The sequence below is a fragment of the Microcaecilia unicolor genome, chromosome 8 (genome assembly GCF_901765095.1).
Source record: "Microcaecilia unicolor chromosome 8, aMicUni1.1, whole genome shotgun sequence".
In the NCBI taxonomy this organism is placed as follows: domain Eukaryota; kingdom Metazoa; phylum Chordata; class Amphibia; order Gymnophiona; family Siphonopidae; genus Microcaecilia; species Microcaecilia unicolor.
In genome coordinates, this window is record NC_044038.1 from 190,268,261 (window position 1) to 190,287,499 (window position 19,239).

At 43.7% G+C, this 19,239-nt stretch overlaps 1 protein-coding gene across 3 annotated transcripts in view; it reads right to left on the bottom strand.

The window, feature by feature from the left end:
• Positions 1–19,239, bottom strand: part of TTLL9 (tubulin tyrosine ligase like 9) — a 390,690-nt gene that overhangs the window by 108,686 nt on the left and 262,765 nt on the right. For all 3 annotated transcript variants that reach the window (XM_030211201.1, XM_030211200.1, XM_030211199.1), the window contains 3 exons: positions 5,609–5,805; positions 5,264–5,377; positions 4,939–5,063 (listed from right to left, as the gene is read on the bottom strand). In XM_030211201.1, coding sequence (XP_030067061.1) covers positions 4,939–5,063; positions 5,264–5,377; positions 5,609–5,805 — 436 coding nt within the window. The remainder of the gene's footprint in view (positions 1–4,938; positions 5,064–5,263; positions 5,378–5,608; positions 5,806–19,239) is intronic.

Here is a 19,239-nt window from a genome sequence, read left to right on the forward strand (position 1 = left end):
GGGGGAGAGGAGGGTTGCTGGACATGGGTGGCTGTAGGGGGGGCAGGGAGAGAGGAGGGTCACTGGACATGGGTGGCTGGAGGGGGGGCAGTGGAGAGGGAGGGGGTGAGGGGGGTCCTGAGACCAGAGAGGTGGGGAGAGGGAGGGGGTGAGGAGGGTCCTGAGACCAGAGAGGTGGGGTGGAAGGGGGTCCTCAGACCATAAAGGGGGGGGGAGGGGTGTCCTGAGAGAGGGGGGTGGGGGCACACACTCACTCACTCTCTGTCTCTCACATACACTCTCTCTGACACACTCTCTATCACACTCTGGGCCAGATGCACTAAACTTAACGAGCTATCAATGAGCAAGTAGTAAACCCTGGCATGCACTAAAGGCTTCTCCGAGCCATTTTCTGACGACGGTAGCAGCTAACGAAAACAGAATGCAGATGAGCAAGTTGTGTAGAAACTCTATTGTAATGAGATACACTAAGTTTTCCGATTGACTTAACGCTGGAAAATCTAACGAGAGGTCTGTATCTCTCGTTGGGGCTGGGCAACAATGCCCAAGTGCTCATCAAAAAACAAACAAACAAAAAAATAGCGCTCCGCTTCAAAAAAGATGTCCTTTTTGGCCATCATTCCCTGCCCCCCCCCCCCCCCCCGCAATAATAAAAATGTCCTTTTTGGACGTGCTTAGGAGAGTAACCAAAACCTACAGCACGCAGCTCCTCCGTGCGCTTGGTATCCAGTGGATTTATTTACAAACAGCAAAAATATTTAGGATACACTGCTTACTTACAAAAGCATAATAGCATGGGCGTGCCGGAGGGCGGTTGCTTCTCTTTTCTATGGCTGTGGAACACATTTGCCTTGCGTTTAGCTGTGATAAGCGCGATGCAATTGGTTGAGAGGGCATAAACAGAAAATAAACAAGGTTCCCACGAGGGGAGAAGGGCTCTGATCACCTGTGTGAGCTGCGAAGAAGTTGTAGGAGATGTTTCTTTTTTTTCTTTGCATCTCGTCCCGGCAGGCAGGCAGTCTGAGCAACTGCCTGGGGGGAGCTAACCATGCTTCTGGGACTTTTGAAAGGCTGTGGAACACATTCGCCTCGCTTGTGGGGGATGTCCTCTAGCTCTTCGGTCTGTCAGCCAATCACAGCGAGTTTAGCTGTGATAAGCACGCTGTTGGTTGACAGACCGGGGCATAAACAGAAAATAAACAAGGTTCCCACGAGGGGAGAAGGGCTCCGATCGCCTGTGTGAGCTGCGAAGAAGTTGCAGGAGATGTTTCTTTTTTTTTCTTTGCAGTTCGTCCCGGCAGGCAGGCAGTCTGAGCAACTGCCTGGGGGGAGCTAACCATGCTTCTGGGACTTTTGAAAGGCTGTGGAACACATTCGCCTCGCTTGTGGGTGATGTCCTCTAGCTCTTCGGTCTGTCAGCCAATCACAGTGCGTTTAGCTGTGATATGCGCGCTGTTGGTTGACAGACCGGGGCATAAACAGAAAATAAACAAGGTTCCCACGAGGGGAGAAGGGCTCTGATTGCCTGTGTGAGCTGCAAAGAAGTTGCAGGAGATGTTTCTTTTTTTTTCTTTGCAGTTCGTCCCGGCAGGCAGGCAGTCTGAGCAACTGCCTGGGGGGAGCTAACCATGCTTCTGGGACTTTTGAAAGGCTTTGAAACGGATCGGATGAGGTTTTTTTGTTGTTTTTTGAGTGAAGGACATCCATCAAGGACGTCCTTGGCATGCACAGAGCAGCCAGCATAATGCTTGAATGCTCTGCGCATGCTCGACCGGCCGACTGGCCGAGTGTTTACTGAAAGAATAGAGAATGCAAGTGAGCTACAACGAGCAGCTCATTTGCATTCCCTTTCCTTAATGCATGACCGTTCCTTACCGATTCGCTAAGGGAATCGGTAAGGGAAGGGCTCTAATGATTTTTTAGTGCATCTTGCCCTCTAGCTCTCTGTCACACACACACAGTCTCACACACACAGACACTCTGTCTCTCACACAAACACACACACACTGTCTCTCTCTCATTCTCTCTCTGACACACACTCTGTCTCTCTCTCTCTCTCTTTCATTCTCTCTCTGACACACACACTCCATCTCTCACACACACTCTCTCTCAAACATACACTCCGAGGAAAACCTTGCTAGCGCCCGTTTCATTTCTGACAGAAACGGGCCTTTTTTACTAGTATTTAAATAAATTAAACCTCAAATCTCCAAGTAGAGGAATTCATACTAAATAATTTACTCTATATCAGGAGTCCACTTTTATCATTTGTTTCTACAATAGAGGAAAAAAAGAACCAATAGAAAAAAACTCCCTAATGGAGAAAAACAATTGGTTCCAAAAAATCCCCCGACTGTTATACAAAGAAGAATCATAGAGTGGATGTGCTTTAATTAAAAAAGTTCTAACAAAACATTTTTTAGAACAAGCAGGCCTGCCCAGATATCAAAACTCCATGGCAATTTGAAAATGATATAACTGCACTTATCTTAAAGAAGAACCTGACTTGCAAGAAACTGACTTGCAGTGGTGTACTTCACATGGTTCCTTCTTTTATGTATGTCACTTACTGCATGTCCCCACTCTCACTGTACTTCAAAGTAGAGCTCTCACGCCACAAGTCCCCAAATTAGCAATGCACTGCTGCCTGTTTGATGTCCTCAACAAGAATGTCTTGTTTCACAAAACCAATGAAAGTCGACTCCTGATATAGTAGAGGGTATAGTATGAATTTCCGTACTTGGAGATTTGAAGTTTATTTAAATATTTGTATACACAAGAACTGAGAATGGATGGTATCTTTATTAACAAAATTATTTTGAATAGCATAATCTTTAGTGGAAGTTTGTTATCCCTATTTTTTTCACGTGTATAATCAGTATATATATATATATATATATATATATATATATATATATATATATATATATATATATATATAAAATTTGACTGAGAATGTTTGAATTAGAGATGCCAAAGGGCTGAGAAAGATGTCAAAAAGGAGGGGAGAAAGTAAAGAGCCTCAAGACTCTAAGGAAGAAGTAGGGAGCGAAACTTGAAAAGATGGATCCTTGAGAAATGAGAACCACTGGCAAACACCTGTGATACCAAAGGAAGAGGAGAGTCTGGATAGGAGTAAAGTGTTTCCAGTTAATCTGCATTCTTTTCTAGGCTAGCACCTTTTCCCTGTCTGCATTGTGTTTGCAGGTTGGGCTAAAGAGGCTTTGTCATGTGCTTGTCATGGGAACAGGACACCTGGCTTTGATCATGCAGGAGGGAGACATTCCTGCTTATAATCAAAATAGAAAAACGCCTATATTGTGACCCAAATCGGGAGATAGACGTTTATCTCACAAAAACGAATAAAGCGGTATAATCGAAAGCCGAATTTGGACATTTTCAACTGCACTCCGTCGCGGATGCGGACAAAGTTGATGGGGGCGTGTCGAAGGCGTGGTGAAGCGAAACTGGGGCGTGGTTATCTGCCGATCAGAGATGGGCGCCTTTCGCCGATAATGGAAAAAAAAATATGCGTTTTTAGCGAGAATTTAGAGCACTTTTCCTGGACCCTGTTTTTCCACGAATAAGGCCCCAAAAAGTGCCCTAAATGACCAGATGACCACTGGAGGGAATCGGGGATGACCTCCCCTGACTCCCCCAGTGGTCACAAACCCCCTCCCACCACAAAATATGCCGTTTCACAACTGTTTATTTTCACCCTCAAATGTCATACCCACCTCCCTGGCAGCAATATGCAGGTCACTGGAGCAGTTATTAGGGGGTGCAGTGGACTTCAGGCAGGTGGACCCAGGCCCATCCCCCCCCACCTGTTACACTTGTGCTGGTAAATGGGAGCCCTCCAAACCCACTGTACCCATATGTAGGTGCCCCCCTTCACCCCTTTGGGCTATAGTAATGGTGTAGACTTGTGGGCAGTGGGTTTTGAGGGGGATTTGGGGGGCTCAACACACAAGGGAAGGGTGCTATGCACCTGGGAGCTGTTTTACCTTTTTTTTTGTTTTTGTAAAAGTGCCCCCTAGGGTGCCCGGTTGGTGTCCTGGCATGTGAGGGGGACCAGTGCACTACGAATCCTGGCCCCTCCCACGAATAAATGTCTTGGAGTTATTCGTTTTTGAGCTGGGCGCTTTCATTTTCCATTATCACTGAAAAACAAAAACGCCCAGCTCAAAAAAAGATAAACGTCCATGTTTTTCGAAAATACAGTTCGGTCCGCCCCTTCACGGACCCGTTCTCGGAGATAAACGCCCATGGAGATAGACATTTCCGTTCGATTATGCCCCTTATTATCTTCAGTTATGAAGGAAGGAAATCCTTTCACTGTGCTGTCCGCAGGGGAAAGAAGCCCAGTGTTTATTTCTATGGGTCATGGGTGGTGGGTAGCAGGCCTGGTCTTTGGCTGAATGAACCACAGGGTGAAGGCAGCTTACTCTTTGACATGTGATGATAAAGTGTTTGGCCCTGGCTGGAGCCATGGTAAAAGAGAAAATAGGCATGGGGAGGAGTTTTAAAGAGTGTCACAAGAAGGGTGGATTGAGAGTACAACCAGCTGCAGGGGACTGACAGCAATGTGCACTAGGTTGTTGGTGGTGATGGAGGATGGTGGCAGATGTTTTGTGGAGAGGAGACTTAATGGGGGCAAGAAACGTAAACAGGCTCCTCCAGTGAATTACAACTAATTTATTGAATTTCTAATATTTCAAGAGAAAAGCTATCATTGTATTTTTCACCAAAATTAAATATATAGAATACAAACAACAAAATTACACTTCCAAGTAAGAGACTTACAAGCTACTTGTCTGGCCTTTATCTACCTGCATGTTATTTCTCTCTCCCTTCCCCTGCCTATCTGAATCAGACTACCCTTCCCTAAAACTGAGACAGATTCTTTTGCTCTTCATATGGAATTCAGTTAATTACCCAAGTGTGTGTTTGCCACAAAGTTTCCATTGCCAGGCATGTCCAGGTGGCTGTCCTCCCGTGAGACTGGTCCCTCATTCCACATGAGGTCAAATCCCCCGACACGCTTCTCCTTCCCCGTCAGCCTAAAGCAGAAAATATTACTAAGCAGCGCCAATAACAGCACTTTCCAAGTCTAGGGAGCTAAACTGGGATCCCTGACCTCCCAAGTAGCAACCACAGAACTGGGATCCTCCAGTTTCACTATAAATTGATGTTAAAAGTACTAATGTCAGTTCACCTCATATTCAGTCTGGGAAAGCCCACAGGTCAATCCATCACTCACCTCACTTCCATGTCTACAATATGTAGCACATCCTCCAGCAGACGACACTTAAGCCGATAATCCTCCTGACTGCTAGCTGTGAGGGAAGGAGAAGCATTAACTTCCAACAGCCACCTGTGGTATAGAGAGAAGTGGAGGTGGAGGATAAGTGAGGTGAAAGCAGGAGTGAAGAAGCAGAAAAGTGGTGAAAGGGAAAAAGGTTGACAATGGGCAAATGGTGGAGCAACAAGTCAGTGGAGAGAGGAGATCTAGAGAAGTAATGATGGAAGGCAGTCAGGATGATGGCAAGAGAGTGGAGGAGGAAGCATAATAGAGAAGCCAGAAAATTGCTAATGCCATGCTTACGGCTTAAGGTCTTGGTCGATAAGAATGTCATATCCATACAGCTCAAAGCAGTGCTTGTCATTGATGATCACTTTCTGTACACTCTGCAGGGACTTGATGAAGATATTGTCCATCTCTTGAAAGAGCTTTTCTACCATCTCTGGCCCATGTTTTGCTGTGAGATACTGTCGCAGCTGCTGTATCATCCACTTACAGCCCTAGGATATCAAATATATGCAGAAGAAAAGAAGGTGCCCCGCCACCTACCAACAGGGGTAATTTTATAAGGGACCTCAGCATGTAGCATGTTCAGACAGGCTCTTATAAAACTGCCCTGTGCTATGTGTGGAAAAAGTAGGTGTAGCAAAAGAATACTGACTTCTTGGCAATATATGTGTAGCCATTCTCGGGAGCACAGAATAGGCAGAGTGGAAATAGGATTGCAGTTACGTTAATATTATCTTGATTTTTATTCATTTAGTCATTCAAACTGTAGAGTGTGGATAACAATAAATATCAATTATGTCCTTAGGCAGGTGTAACTATGCAGCAGCTGTTGGATAGGATATTTTATAAAGGAACATCGGTGCATTTGATAGAGTGGCTTAGTGGTTTAGAGCAGCAGGCTGAGAAACTGGAAAAGAGAAATTAGACCTTACCTGTTAATTTACTTTCATGTAGTCCTTCCAGACTGGCCTAGATGGATGGGTTATGCACTTCTACCAGAAGGTAGGTGGAGACAGAGAACTACAGACTTTGGAGCCTGTAAGTTAGCTGTGTAGTCCCTCCCAGAGTCAATATGAGCACTCAAATCTCCCCTAACCCTTCTCTCCCATGGCTTCAAAATCCCATACAATGTGCAGGAACGCTGCGCTGCAAAGGAAGCAGCTGCCTCAAACATCAGGAATGGTCATAGAGAATCCGCTGCTGAAAACGAGCTGTACAGGACAACACTTGTATACTCCATGAAGAGAGGTCTCTCTCTTACTTAAGGAGGTTTTTTTAAAAAACAAAAACAGCCCCCCCCCCAAGGAAGTACACTGAAACAAATTCCCCACAGAGATAACAATGTGCTAAGGTGTAAGGCCCCTCCATTGTTCCCATTTCTTGCTACTATTTTAATATTAATTTTGTTATAAACTTTGTTTAATTAAGGACTGGCTTGAGAAGCACCAGCCAGGTTGTCTTTTCTTAACTGAAACATGGTTGCATTCTGAAGATGACCCTCAGATTGCTGAATTTTGTCCCTTAGGCTATAAAGTTATTTCAATCACTTGGAATGGCAAGAAAGGAAGAGGCATAGCAGTTGTTTATAATGATATATTTGATGTTCAGTTAATTGAAGCCCTTACAATTCCAGAATTAGAAATCTTGGCTTGTCAAATTAGAGATTCTTCACTATTAGATACCTTAACATGCATTCTTTGTTATTGTCCTCCTAATAAGTAGACTAAGGCTTACTCATCATTTTGTGAATTTGTTTTTAGAAATTCCATTACAAGTCCTTATAGTTTGATTTTAGGCGATATTAATGTCCATTTAGAGGATTTGCAAAATACTTAAAGACATTATCTTTGTTCTTTTTTATCTTCTTTAAATTATACTATACCTCCCCCTATCCCAACCCATGACAAAGGTCATCAATTACATTAAAAATTAGCATGCACTTACACGAGAGACACCCATAGGAATTAATGGGTGTCTCTAGTGTTTAGTGCGTGCTAAAAATGCTAGCGTACCTTAGTAAACAGGGCCCTAAACCTCTTTTATTGATAGTAGTAACTTAGTTTCCAACATCAGTTTATCGGATATTACATGGGAAGTCTTTATGGTCTGATCAATTTTGTTGTTCATTTAATATTAACTGGTTTAAGTTTAAGGGTTTTTCTAAGCAAGTCCGCTATTGTTCTACTAGAGGAAAAATTGATCCTGGTAAATTTTGGGACATGGTGACATCACAGTGGGCTGATAGTGTAGATGTACACCTGATAGATAAAAGGCCCAAAATCAGTGCAGGAATTTTAGATAATTTATCTCCTCCACACTTAAAATTGAAACACTTAAGAAAAAGTGATAAGTGGTTTACTCCAAATTTATTGAAGCTAAAGCGATTATGTAGAAAACTGGAGCAAAAATGGTGTAAAGACAAAAATGGTCTCTCCAGCATTGTTTGGTATGAAGCAGTTCGTAAGGAAGCCTTGAGTAGCCTAGTGGTTAGAGCAACAGTTTTGACATCCAGAGGTGGCTGGTTCAAATCCCACTGTTGCTCCTTGTGATCTTGGGCAACTCACTCCAACCTTCCATTGGCTCAGTTACAAAATTAGATTGTAAGCCCTCCAGGGATACAGAAGTGCCTAGTCTACCTGAATGTAACTCACCATGAGCTACTACTGAAAAAGGTGTAAGCAAAATCTAAATAAATAAAAAGACATAATGGACTAATTGGAAAGAACTGTGCCAGTGTGAAGCAATTATTATTAACTGTAAATTAATTTATAAAGTTTCCTGCTATTCAAGGTCATGATACCAAACAACTTCATTCAGTCGATCATTTATCTATGTTTTTTCAAGAGAAAATAGCTAAGCTTAGAGTTGGGTTTATAAATGATGCAGTTGAATTAAATAATGATTTAGGTTTAATGGAGGGGACACCTGCTAATCGAATTTGGAGAGATTTCTTTGAATTCTCTAAATTATATAAGAAATATGTTTCAACTTGGGGGTCACGTGATGCCTGCTATCTAAGCGGCAGCAAGACGAAGAGGCTCCGCACCCTACCTGCTAATATCTGCAATTTGCGCAAAACTGGACAGCTTTGACCAGGAAGAAAGTGTTGGGGACTAAGGCTGGACCCACTAGGAGTCTGCAACAGGGTGGTTATCTAAGGCATGCCCTCAAAAGCACATAAAAAGCCGCTGAACACCCCGAACAGCAGCGTGCCTAAAATGGCGGACTCACAACACCAGACACCAGCAACCTTAACGCTCCTGCCGGAATGGACTCAGGAGATCTCTCGCTCGGTATCCGCTGCCCTGGCAGATAAACTGAATAAGCTACAGTTGGCGGTCGACGAAATAAATGAAAAATTCGACTCACATGCGGCTCGCATCAGTGAGGTGGAACAGCGAATCTCCGCACGGGAGGATGAAGCGCGGAGTGCCGCTGTGCAGATGGCTGCTCTTCAAAAGGAGATGGATGCCATGCGAGAGCGGGTGGAGGAGCAGGAAAACCGCTCTCGCAGAAACAACCTGCGGGTCATAGGCCTACCAGAAGCGGTAAAAGATCAGAGCCTCTATGATTTTTTCGCCAAATGGCTCCCGGAGCGGTTGGGGCTGGATGTCCAGGGAGGCCCCTACTGCTGCGATAGAGCGCATCGTGTCGGACCAAGGGGGGAGAATACCACCAGACCCCGCACAGCAATCGCTCATTATACGAGCTGGCAGGCGAAAGAACGCATCTTGAAAGCGTCTAGAACCAGGGAGGCACTTGAATATGAAGGGCACCGACTGTTACTGTTTAATGACTACTCTGCCAGAGTGACACTCATGCGGAAGGCCATGGCGCCCACGTGCTCCGCGCTTTACAAGCGAGGGGTAAAATTCGCCCTGCAATACCCGGCTAAGCTACGAATCTGGCACGAGGGCAAGGTCCTGGTATTATCGGAGGTGGCAGAGGTGCAGGCTTTCCTGGAGACATACAATCAAGCAAGAAACCGGGCCCAACACGAGCCGGAACAGAGAGCGGAAGGGATATGAGAGAGCGGGAGAGGAGACCATTGAATTTAAATGTGCTACTCCACCGGAGAATCGTGGATTTGGAGCTGAATGGTGGAACATTACTCAGATCTAAACGTGAGAAGTTAAAAATGAGTTTCTATTGCTTAATTAATAACTGATGAAAGTAGACGGAGTGGCAGAAGTGGTTGCCCACAGGGAGTCCTTACGGATCAATGATCATGATATTATAAGAGTGCAGGAGAAGAGACTAGTGGGCCCTACTGTGCTGCTCCGTCGGGATATTGTGGATTTGGAACTGAAGGGTAAAGCATTATTTCACTGTCCTATGCTTGGGAGTTTGGAACAGAGAGAGTCAGTGGACAGACAGCATGGGGCAGAGAAGACCTGTCTGCAAAGAACGTGTGCTGGTTAATAATATGTATATGTTGTTTAAATAATAACTGTTGAAAGTAGATGGAGAAGCAAAAATAGTTGCATATAGAAAGTTCCTATGTACTAATGTTTATAACATTCAGTTTTGCATCAATATTAGGATAACAGGGAGAGGCGGGGGTGGGTGGGGCTTATGTCCTCTTTGGGCTGTATCGGGTAGGTGAAGGATGAGGACAAATGATAAGGGGGAAGGGAAAGTGGAGGGGTGGGAGGGACAAGGGAGGGGGAGGTGGGATGGGGAATTATATGGCAGTAAGGGTATGGATGTATTGGATGTGTGGGGGGGCGGGAGGATGGGAGGTTGGAGAAGGACTTTGATTACTGAGAATGTGAGGCACATGGGTCATCAGGGATATGTGGGGCGTAAGGTGAACAAATTGTGGAGGCAGCAGAGGTATAGGAAATCCATCTGGGAAGTTGGCACACACAGATTACGACCTTGCGGGTCCTGCTGGGAGGCTGGCAAGGTATGTCACATAGTGATCCAGATCATTAGGCACCTATGTCTGGGGTATGGGTAGTTTGAAAATCATAACACTTAATGTGGATGGCCTGCATTCCCCCATTAAGCGAACTAAAATTCTTTCTTGGTTGAAAAAAGAAAAGGCTGACATTGCATATCTCCAAGAAACCCACCTTACGGCCTCAGAACATCAAAAGCTAAAGAGGGGATGGGTTGGAGAGGTTGGATACTCAGCATACAACTCTAGACAGAGGGGGGTGGCTATCTTAATACACAAACAAATACCATTTCATTGTCATAAGGTGATTCAGGATAAAGAGGGAAGATATGTACTGGTTATGGGAGAGGTATGGGGACAACAACTTCTTTTTTGTAATATATATGGGCCTAATGTATACTCCCATAAATTTTTCTCTGACCTTGTGGCGAGAGTAACACTTTATTCTGGCTATCAGATTGTAATGGGAGGGGATTTTAATATAGTAGCAGATCCCACTAATGACTGTAAACCTATAAAACCCAGGGTGAGGAATTGGGAGGACAGGGGAATTCCCTTTGTGGCATCTCAGCTGGGGTTGGAGGATATATGGCGACTCCTGCACCCTCAAGATGCAGGAGTATACATTTTATTCGCACCCACATAAGGTATATTCTAGACTGGACTATTTGTTGGTGGCACCTTCTCTAGTCCCAAAAATTGTGAATGCAGAAATAGTGGATAGTGCACTTAGCGACCATCTGGCGGTTGAGGTGGCGGTTTCCTTTGCGGCGGAGCCGGGCGAGAGGGTGTGGCGGCTTTCCCCCTATCTTTACCAGGACAGGGAGTTCAGAGATTTTTTGCGACTTAAATGGCTGGACTATCAGGCACATAATAATACACCAGAGGTTAATGCCAGCACGTACTGGGAAGCATCCAAAGTAGTTATGAGGGGCCATATTATTGCATATGTAGCGGGGAAAAAGAAACAGAGAGAGGCAGACTTATTGCGGCTTTCCCAGGAGTATCATAACATAAGGAGGGCACATATACAGAATATAAATGATTCACACAAAGCGTAATTAGCCCAACTTAAAAAACAGATTGATGATATCTTGTATAAGAGAGCCGAGAGGGATATATATTACCAGCGCTTCAAACTGTTTAAGTGGGGCAACAAGGCCGGAAAGTTGCTAGCGAACTTGGTGAGGCCCCCACGTAAACGGCAATTAATCTCCTCCATAAAGAATGCTCGGGGGGAAGTCTTTACCACTGAACCCCAGATTATGCAGCAATTTGTTCAATATTATAGTTCCCTATATAGGGAACGGGATTATGATGCAACCCAACATGCAGAGTTTTTTCATGGGTTACAGATACCACAATTGACGGGGGACCAAATGAGCTCCCTGAATGGGCCCATAACAGAGAGAGAGATACGGTTGGGTATAAAAATGCTAAAACTCACCAAAGCGCCAGGCCCAGATGGGTTTGGCCCCGAATATTACCGAATATTAAGCGACTTAGCAGCACCTCCACTAGAGGCCTGGTTCAATGGGATTGTGGGGGAGGGTTTAACCATACAGCAGAATGTGGCCCACATAGTGTTACTGCCAAAACCCGGTAAAGATCTGGAACAGGTGGGTTCCTATCGTCCAATATCTTTACTAAACCAAGATGTTAAAATCCTGGCGGCTATCTTGGCAAGGCGCCTTAACCAGGTATTGCCTACGTTGATTCACGAAGATCAAGTAGGCTTTCGTGCTGGGCCGCCATGTTCTATGAACATCATACGAGCATTGAGGCCATTCACAAGTTTCGGGGAGAAGGGGGGGCTAGAAGTTACAGTCGGGCTTGACATGGAAAAAGCCTTCAACAGTATATCTTGGCCTTACCTGTTTGAAACTTTGGGCCGTTTCGGAATATCGGGCCCAGTAGTATCTTGGATTGAAGCCCTATATAGTAGTCCTATGGCCTGATTGATGGTTAATGGGAAGCTCACTGAAAGGTTTTCTTTGGGTAGGGGTACTAGGCAGGGGGTGCCCTCTTTTCTCCGCTCCTCTTTCTGCTGGCAATTGAGCCACTGGCCATTAAGATCCGTAGTGCAGCACAGATAAGGGGACTCCGAGTACGGAACAAGGAGTTCCGGCTGAATTTATTTGCTAATGATATACTTTTGTATCTGGAGAATGGCCCCAGAGACCTGCCTAGAGCCCTGGAGTTAATAAGAGAGTTTGGAGACTTTCAGGGCTGAGAGTGAACTGTGCTAAATCGGAGCTACTCCCATTGTCAGGAATAGGGGGAGACCCTGGGATGGAGGGGTTACCAATAACACCAGCTAAAGGAGCGATGAGATACCTGGGGGTCTTTCTTAGTACAGATACAAAGCTTTTCTATAAAAAAAATGTGGTTGACCAAATTGAAAGTATTAAGCAACTCTGTGACAAATGGAGAGACCTGCCACTCTCGTTGACGGGTAGAGTAGCATTGGTAAAAATGATCCTTCTGCCAAAAATCCTCTATCCCTTGCAAGCAGCCCCTATATGGGTGTTAAGAAAAGAAGAACGACTGTTTCGGTCCATTATCAGGAGTTTTATCTGGAGAGGAAAAGGGGCCAGGATAGGTTATGTTAAACTTTCTTTAAAAAAGGAGAGAGGTGGACTAGGCCTCCCAGATCTTCGAATGTATAATGTAGCAGCACTGATGCGTTTCATTTATGAAGGGATAATAGATCAGCAGCGGTACTTGCCAGAGGGGGGGATGGAATCTTGGAGTAGGCCTTGGTCATTTATCAACCTGATACACGGGACCCCTAGCGGGGATATTAATATTGCTAGTAGAAGGGAGCTACTAGGGCCCATGCGGAGAGCTTGGGGGTGGTGGAGATGTCAACAACAAAAAGACACCGAAGTTTCACCCTTCGTAAGTCTAGTGGGTAATGAAGCGTTCCCACCGGGAATGGGCAGAACGGCGTTTAATACCTGGAGGGATAATGGGTGTAGGATACTGGGGCAACTGCTGGTACTGATACTGATACCTTTCACACATTTGATAGGGTAAGGAACAATGGACTTGACAAATAAAAATCTGTTACAATATCTTCAAATTAGCATTACTGGTCCTCTCTAAGAACGAAACATGGGGAAGCGTGGACATGGGGACCATTAGATAGAATCCTTCTTAAAATCCCATATCAATGTAATGGGCTATCGACTTGGTATAAAGTGCTGAATGAAAACCGGTGGGAGGAGGAAATGAGGAAATTGATGGCCAAGTGGAATGTGGAGCTAGGCACTAACTACACTGAACCAACATTTCAGAAGCTGTTTGTGACATTTTACGAAATGGTTAAGACAGCGGAGCTGCAGGAAACGCAGTATAAGATTCTACATAGAGCATTTATATCTAGGGCAAAAGGGAAAAAGTTGGGACTTTGGGTGGATGATTGCTGTATCAAATGCCGTGGGGCGGAGGGGACGCTGCTGCACTCCTTTTTAGAATGCCCGGCTCTGGCGCTGTGGAACGAGGCCATGCAGGTGCTTAATAGTGTTGTGCAGAAGACCCTGGAATGGGATTACGCAATTTTGCTGCTGGGAGAACAATCCCTTCTAATTCAACAGGGTCTAACACAACCATATAGAAGGCTGGTGTATGTTGTCCTTCTGTTGGTCAAGAAAACGATCTTACAGTTTTGGGTTGCTGAAGAGGGTGCATTAGGAGTGGTATGGAAAACTAAAATGAGGGAAGTTGGCACATATGAAAGGCGACTTTACTCCAAGGCTAGTAAACCAGAGACCCGGAAATATGCCATGCTGTGGGAGAAGTGTTTACATGTGCTCGTCTGAAGACAGGAAGGGGTTTGGGAGGAGTGTGTAGGGATGAGAGAGGGGGAGGGGGGACGGTGTGAAAGTTGAGAAGCGGATTGGTTTGTTTGTGGGAGTGCAAGGGTGTATGGCTGAAGGGGATTAATAAATAAAATGCAATGCGGGTTGTGTTGGACACTTTGGACTGACATGGTTGCAGATTATAACTACAAATTGGAACTCGTAGATTGTATATTGAGCTTTACTATGTATACTTTGTGAATACAGCCTGTCATTGTATGAATAAAAATATATTTCAAAAAAAAGAAATATGTTTCAACTCATTGTGTGTTGGATATTTGTCCGTATTTGATGGAATTGGCAATACCATCATTTTGGGTCCATTTATTATCTTGGATTGAACCCAAACTATAGTTACGTAATGCAAGGTTCCACATTAGGCGTCACCAACCAGGAAAGATATCTAGGCGTTATTGTTAATGATACATTGAAATCCTCTGCTCAGTGTGATGCGGCGGCTAAGAAAGCAAATAGATAGTTAGGCATTATTAGGACGTATATGCCTTTGCATCACTCCATGGTGCGAACTGCACCTCAAATATAGTGTTCGCAAGATGGCCGCAAGCTGTTAGGTTGCTGCGACTCTCGCTCCTAAAAAAAAAAGAAATGCCTAAACGAAGAGGGAGATTAGCGGGTAGGGCTTCCCCGCTAACTCCCTCATTACCTGGTCCGATGGATCGATACTTGAGATCGCAGGGAGTTCACCGCGATGGTGGTTCGCTTCCAGAGGTGTGCGCCGGCGAAACGGAGACTTCGGCACTCTCTGGCTTTGATGTAACTCTCAGCCCCGCCGAACGCACTCCCCCTCCCCAGCCGATTGGCGCCAGCTCTTTCCTCCTGGATTCGACGGGGTCCACTCCCGTAGAGGTTAGGGGCCCAGAAGATCCTCGAATCGAAGCCTCACTTACTACAGAGGTGGGACTGGAGAGCAGTTTGCCCATGGAAACGTCGCGAACTGAGGGGAGAGGAGCAGAGGGGCAGAGTGAGGACCGAGACCAGCCTGTAAGGTTTGAACTTCCTAAAGAATTTATGACTAGACCAAAAGATGTGACATTAGAAGCTTTGTGGGACCTGGTTTCCAACCTAGGACAAGTTTTCCTCAAGCAGATAAACGATGTCCAGCCTAAAGTTAAATCTTTGGAAAGTAATCTGGTGGTACAAGAGGAACAGATTAAAGATTTGAATGGGAAATTTGTTAATTTGGATCAGAGAATTATGAAGTTTGAAATGGCACAACCTATTATGATGAAAGATTTGACGAGTCTTAGAGACAAAATGGAAACCTTTGATAATTACACTAAAAATCATAACCTAAGATTTGTCAACTTTCCTAAACTTCAAAATGTTGCTCCTATGGATATGTTGAAACGCTATATGCGTGAAAATTTACTAATTCATGAACAGAATTTACCACCAATGACTATGGTTTACTATATCCCTCGGAAAGGAACCACTCAACCCGAAGCTCCGATAAATGTCTCTCTCTTGCTTGAGACTTCAGATACCAAATTAGCAACTGCAGCTACACTGGTGGCTACAGTTGCATTATTACCAGACAAGAATTGGATCTTTCGCCTGTTTTTCCGAAATAAAGACAAACCCTTTTTGGGTTTAAAAGTTTTACTGTTTCCTGATGTCTCCAAGGAGACACGACAACGAAGGAAACAATTCCTGCTCCTTAGGCCTGAAGTTTTACACTTGGGGGGGCACCTTTTTTTTAAGATACCCCTGCAAGTGTATAATAAAGTTTAAGGAAAAAAAATATGTATTTACAGAGCCGTCTCATGTATCTTCACTCATGTATCACGAACTTTAATACCACTATGTATTTCTTGATCCGGAATTGGCGATCGCCATTACGGTACAATGTAAGCCACATTGAACCTGCAAATAGCTGGGATAATGTGGGATACAAATGCAACAAAATAAATAAATAAATATCACCCTAAAACTAATGGGTTGGTGGTGATATTTAATGGTGCATTAAAAAACATGTTAAAGACTTCCACAGAGACCATGACTAGGAGAAATACTTGCCCTACCTGTTTGCATACACGGAAGTACCTCAGGAGTCTACAGGGTTCTCCTCATTTGAGTTGCTTTATGACCGGAGGGTGAGAGGATCCCTTGACCTAATAAGAGGACATTGGGAGGGGAAAGTTGATACCTCTGACACCCCTGTAATTGAATATGTAGTCAATATGCGGCAGAGATTAAAAGAACATGCGGGCTTTGTCAGAGATAATTTGCAGGCAGCCAAGACTAAGCAAAAGACCTGATATGATCGTAAGGCCCAAAATAGTTTTATAAGGGCCAGCAGGTAATTGTTTTAGTCCCATTTCATCAGAATAAACTTCAAGCTAATTAGGTGGGACCTTACAAGGTCATAAGGCACCTGAATGATACAAACTATTTTATATCTATGGACTCTCAAGACAGAAAGCAGTGTATCTTTCATGTAAACATGTTAAAGGCCAATGCAAATCACACAGCTATGGTGCTAGCTGTGTGCAGCCTATTAGAAGAGCATCAGGGTAGTGAGCCCATACCTGTCCTCTTACCAGAAACATTACCAGAGGGATCTGACACTGAAGAGAGACTACTTAAATGTAAATGTAAAGACTGTGAAAAAACTTTCAGTCAAAAGGGAGAACTACAAGAACAGGAACCATGTATACATTTTACATACTCTAATTACGAGAAAGATTTCAGTATGAAGAAAGAGCTAATGCAGCACCTGAAAAATAATAAAGAAACTGGAATATGTAGTATAGAATTTAGGAAAAGCTGTATGAATAAAGCAAACATTACAGAATATCAGAAAAACACTGATAATATAATATTTTCATGTCCTGGTTATGACAGTAGCTTCAACCAGGAAGAAAGCTCCATAAGAAATGCAAAGTGTCACCCAGAAGAGAGACCACTTTCAAGTATCGAGTGTAAGAAAAGTTTGTTGCTGGAAATTATTGTCAAAGCAGCATAGAATCCCTTCAGGGAAAAAAACCGTTGCATCCTCTGAATTTAGAAAAAGCTTTATTCATAAAACACAGCTAACAAAGCACCAGAGAATACTCACAGGAGTAAAACCATTCACATGTGCTGAGTGTGGTAAAAGCTTCTTTTATAAGAACTGGAAGGGCAATGAACATGGAAAAGCTGATAGCCTCTCCAGGAAGGAAAAGCCAGAACCACCCTGACAGTGGACTATCAAGACCCGATCAGCGGTCTGTAGATGCCGCAATCCGGGGTCTCTCTCAAGGGGGGGAGATGTGAAGAAACAGTGTGTTTCAAGCCTGTAAAATGTATTGGATAGTTTCCTGCATTATGTCTTGAAGTGTATTTCTCCTACTTGGCCAGCAGGTGGTGTTTCTTTGCTGTAAAGCTGTTATAGAGAACTTGAATGTTCTTTTCTTTAGTTTAACACAAACTGGAAGCAAGAAGCAGTATATTTCTGAAATCTTGTTGACTGGGCTCTGAATGGCCCAGGTGCTCATTTCCTTTAGAGTGTACTGGTTTTGCCTCCAGTCTTAAGTCAGGAAGAGAGTAGGATCTCTTTGCTGAGGCTCAGTAAACAACAGTTATATGTCCTTATCTTCCCAGGTACTTTTTAGGAAGTAAACTAATGTTTAGTTAGTGTTATAATTGATCCATATTTCAATTACCTGTTATGGTTTGCTGATTGCACATTTTTTTGTTCATTGTTCAATATATTTTAAGACATTAAACAATTGTTTATTACCTCTGCCTGTCTGGACTGATAAAGAATCCTGGTGGTTTGTGAGTTAGGTCTGAGAGTGCTTTCTGGGAACTGTGGAACTACTGGGGGTGTGGCTCCAGTAACCTAAAATATCAATGGGGATAACTTGAGAGCGGGATACTCACCCAGAGGCGGTTGTGACCCAGTCGGTGGGAGGAGGGTGCTAATGTAGGTCACGAGCGGCAGGTGCAGGCGGACCTGAACTGTGCTGGGGATAGACCCTCTAAGTGGCTGTGAGGTAACCTCAGGTGGGTGGCTATGCATTTTGTGACACCCCATTTTAAAAGATTTAAAAAACCCCAAACCCTTAAGACACGCAAGCAGCTGCCACGCGCTAATGCTGACACAGCTTAGTAAATGGGGGGGGGGGGGGTTAGTGTCTAATTACAGGCCTGTGGCCTCAATTCAATTTTTTGTTAAATTGCTAGAAGGTCTAATTACAGTACGGTTAACACAATATTTGGAGTAGCATGATGTTCTTTATACTTTGTCGGGCATTTTTAAGTACAGAAAGAGTTATATGCTCTCTTTTGGACAAAGTAAAATTATTATTAATTGAAGAGAAAAGTGTTCTATTGCTTCAATTTGATTTATCATTTGCTTTTGATTTAGTGGATCATTCACTCCTCCTACAGAATTTGGAGGATATGGGAATTACTGGAAATGCTGAAGTGGTTTGATGGTTTTCTAACTAAGAGATCATACAGGGTTAAGTGGAATGACGGACTATCTCCGCAGTGGTGTAACCCCTGTGGAGTGACGCAGGGGTCCCCTCTTTCCCCTGTATTGTTTAATGTATTTTTGCAATCCCTAGGCACTTTTTTTTTTTTTTTTAGAGAGAAATGGTTTTCTTCACTATATCTATGCGGATGATATCTCTGTATTAATTCCCATCCAATCAATTGTTGCTATTGACCTTACCAGAATCTCTCTTTGCATAAATCTATTGGATAAATGGATGAGTTATCATAACACAGATAAAAAAAATTCTGTGTTTTGATACTAAACCAGAGAGAATTCCTAAAACTATTAACCATTGTGACTATACTATTTCAAAAGTCAACAAAACTATGGGCATTCAGGTCGATAGTGCTATTTTAGTGGAAATGCAGGTCAATACAATAGTTAAGAAGTGTTTTTTTATGACGAGAAAACTACGTACTGTCCGGAAATATTTTGATAGAAATCAATTTGAGCACTTGACTCATGCTCTTATTTGATCCTATCTTGATTATTGTAACTTAATATATTTGAGCTGTACAAAGAGGCTTTTGAAGAGGCTACAGACTGTATAGAATACGGCAGTTCATTTGATTTTTGGACTCTCTAAATATAAGAGTATTTCCCCATCTTTACATTGGTTACCAACAGAAGCCAGGATTATTTTTAAATTGGCTTG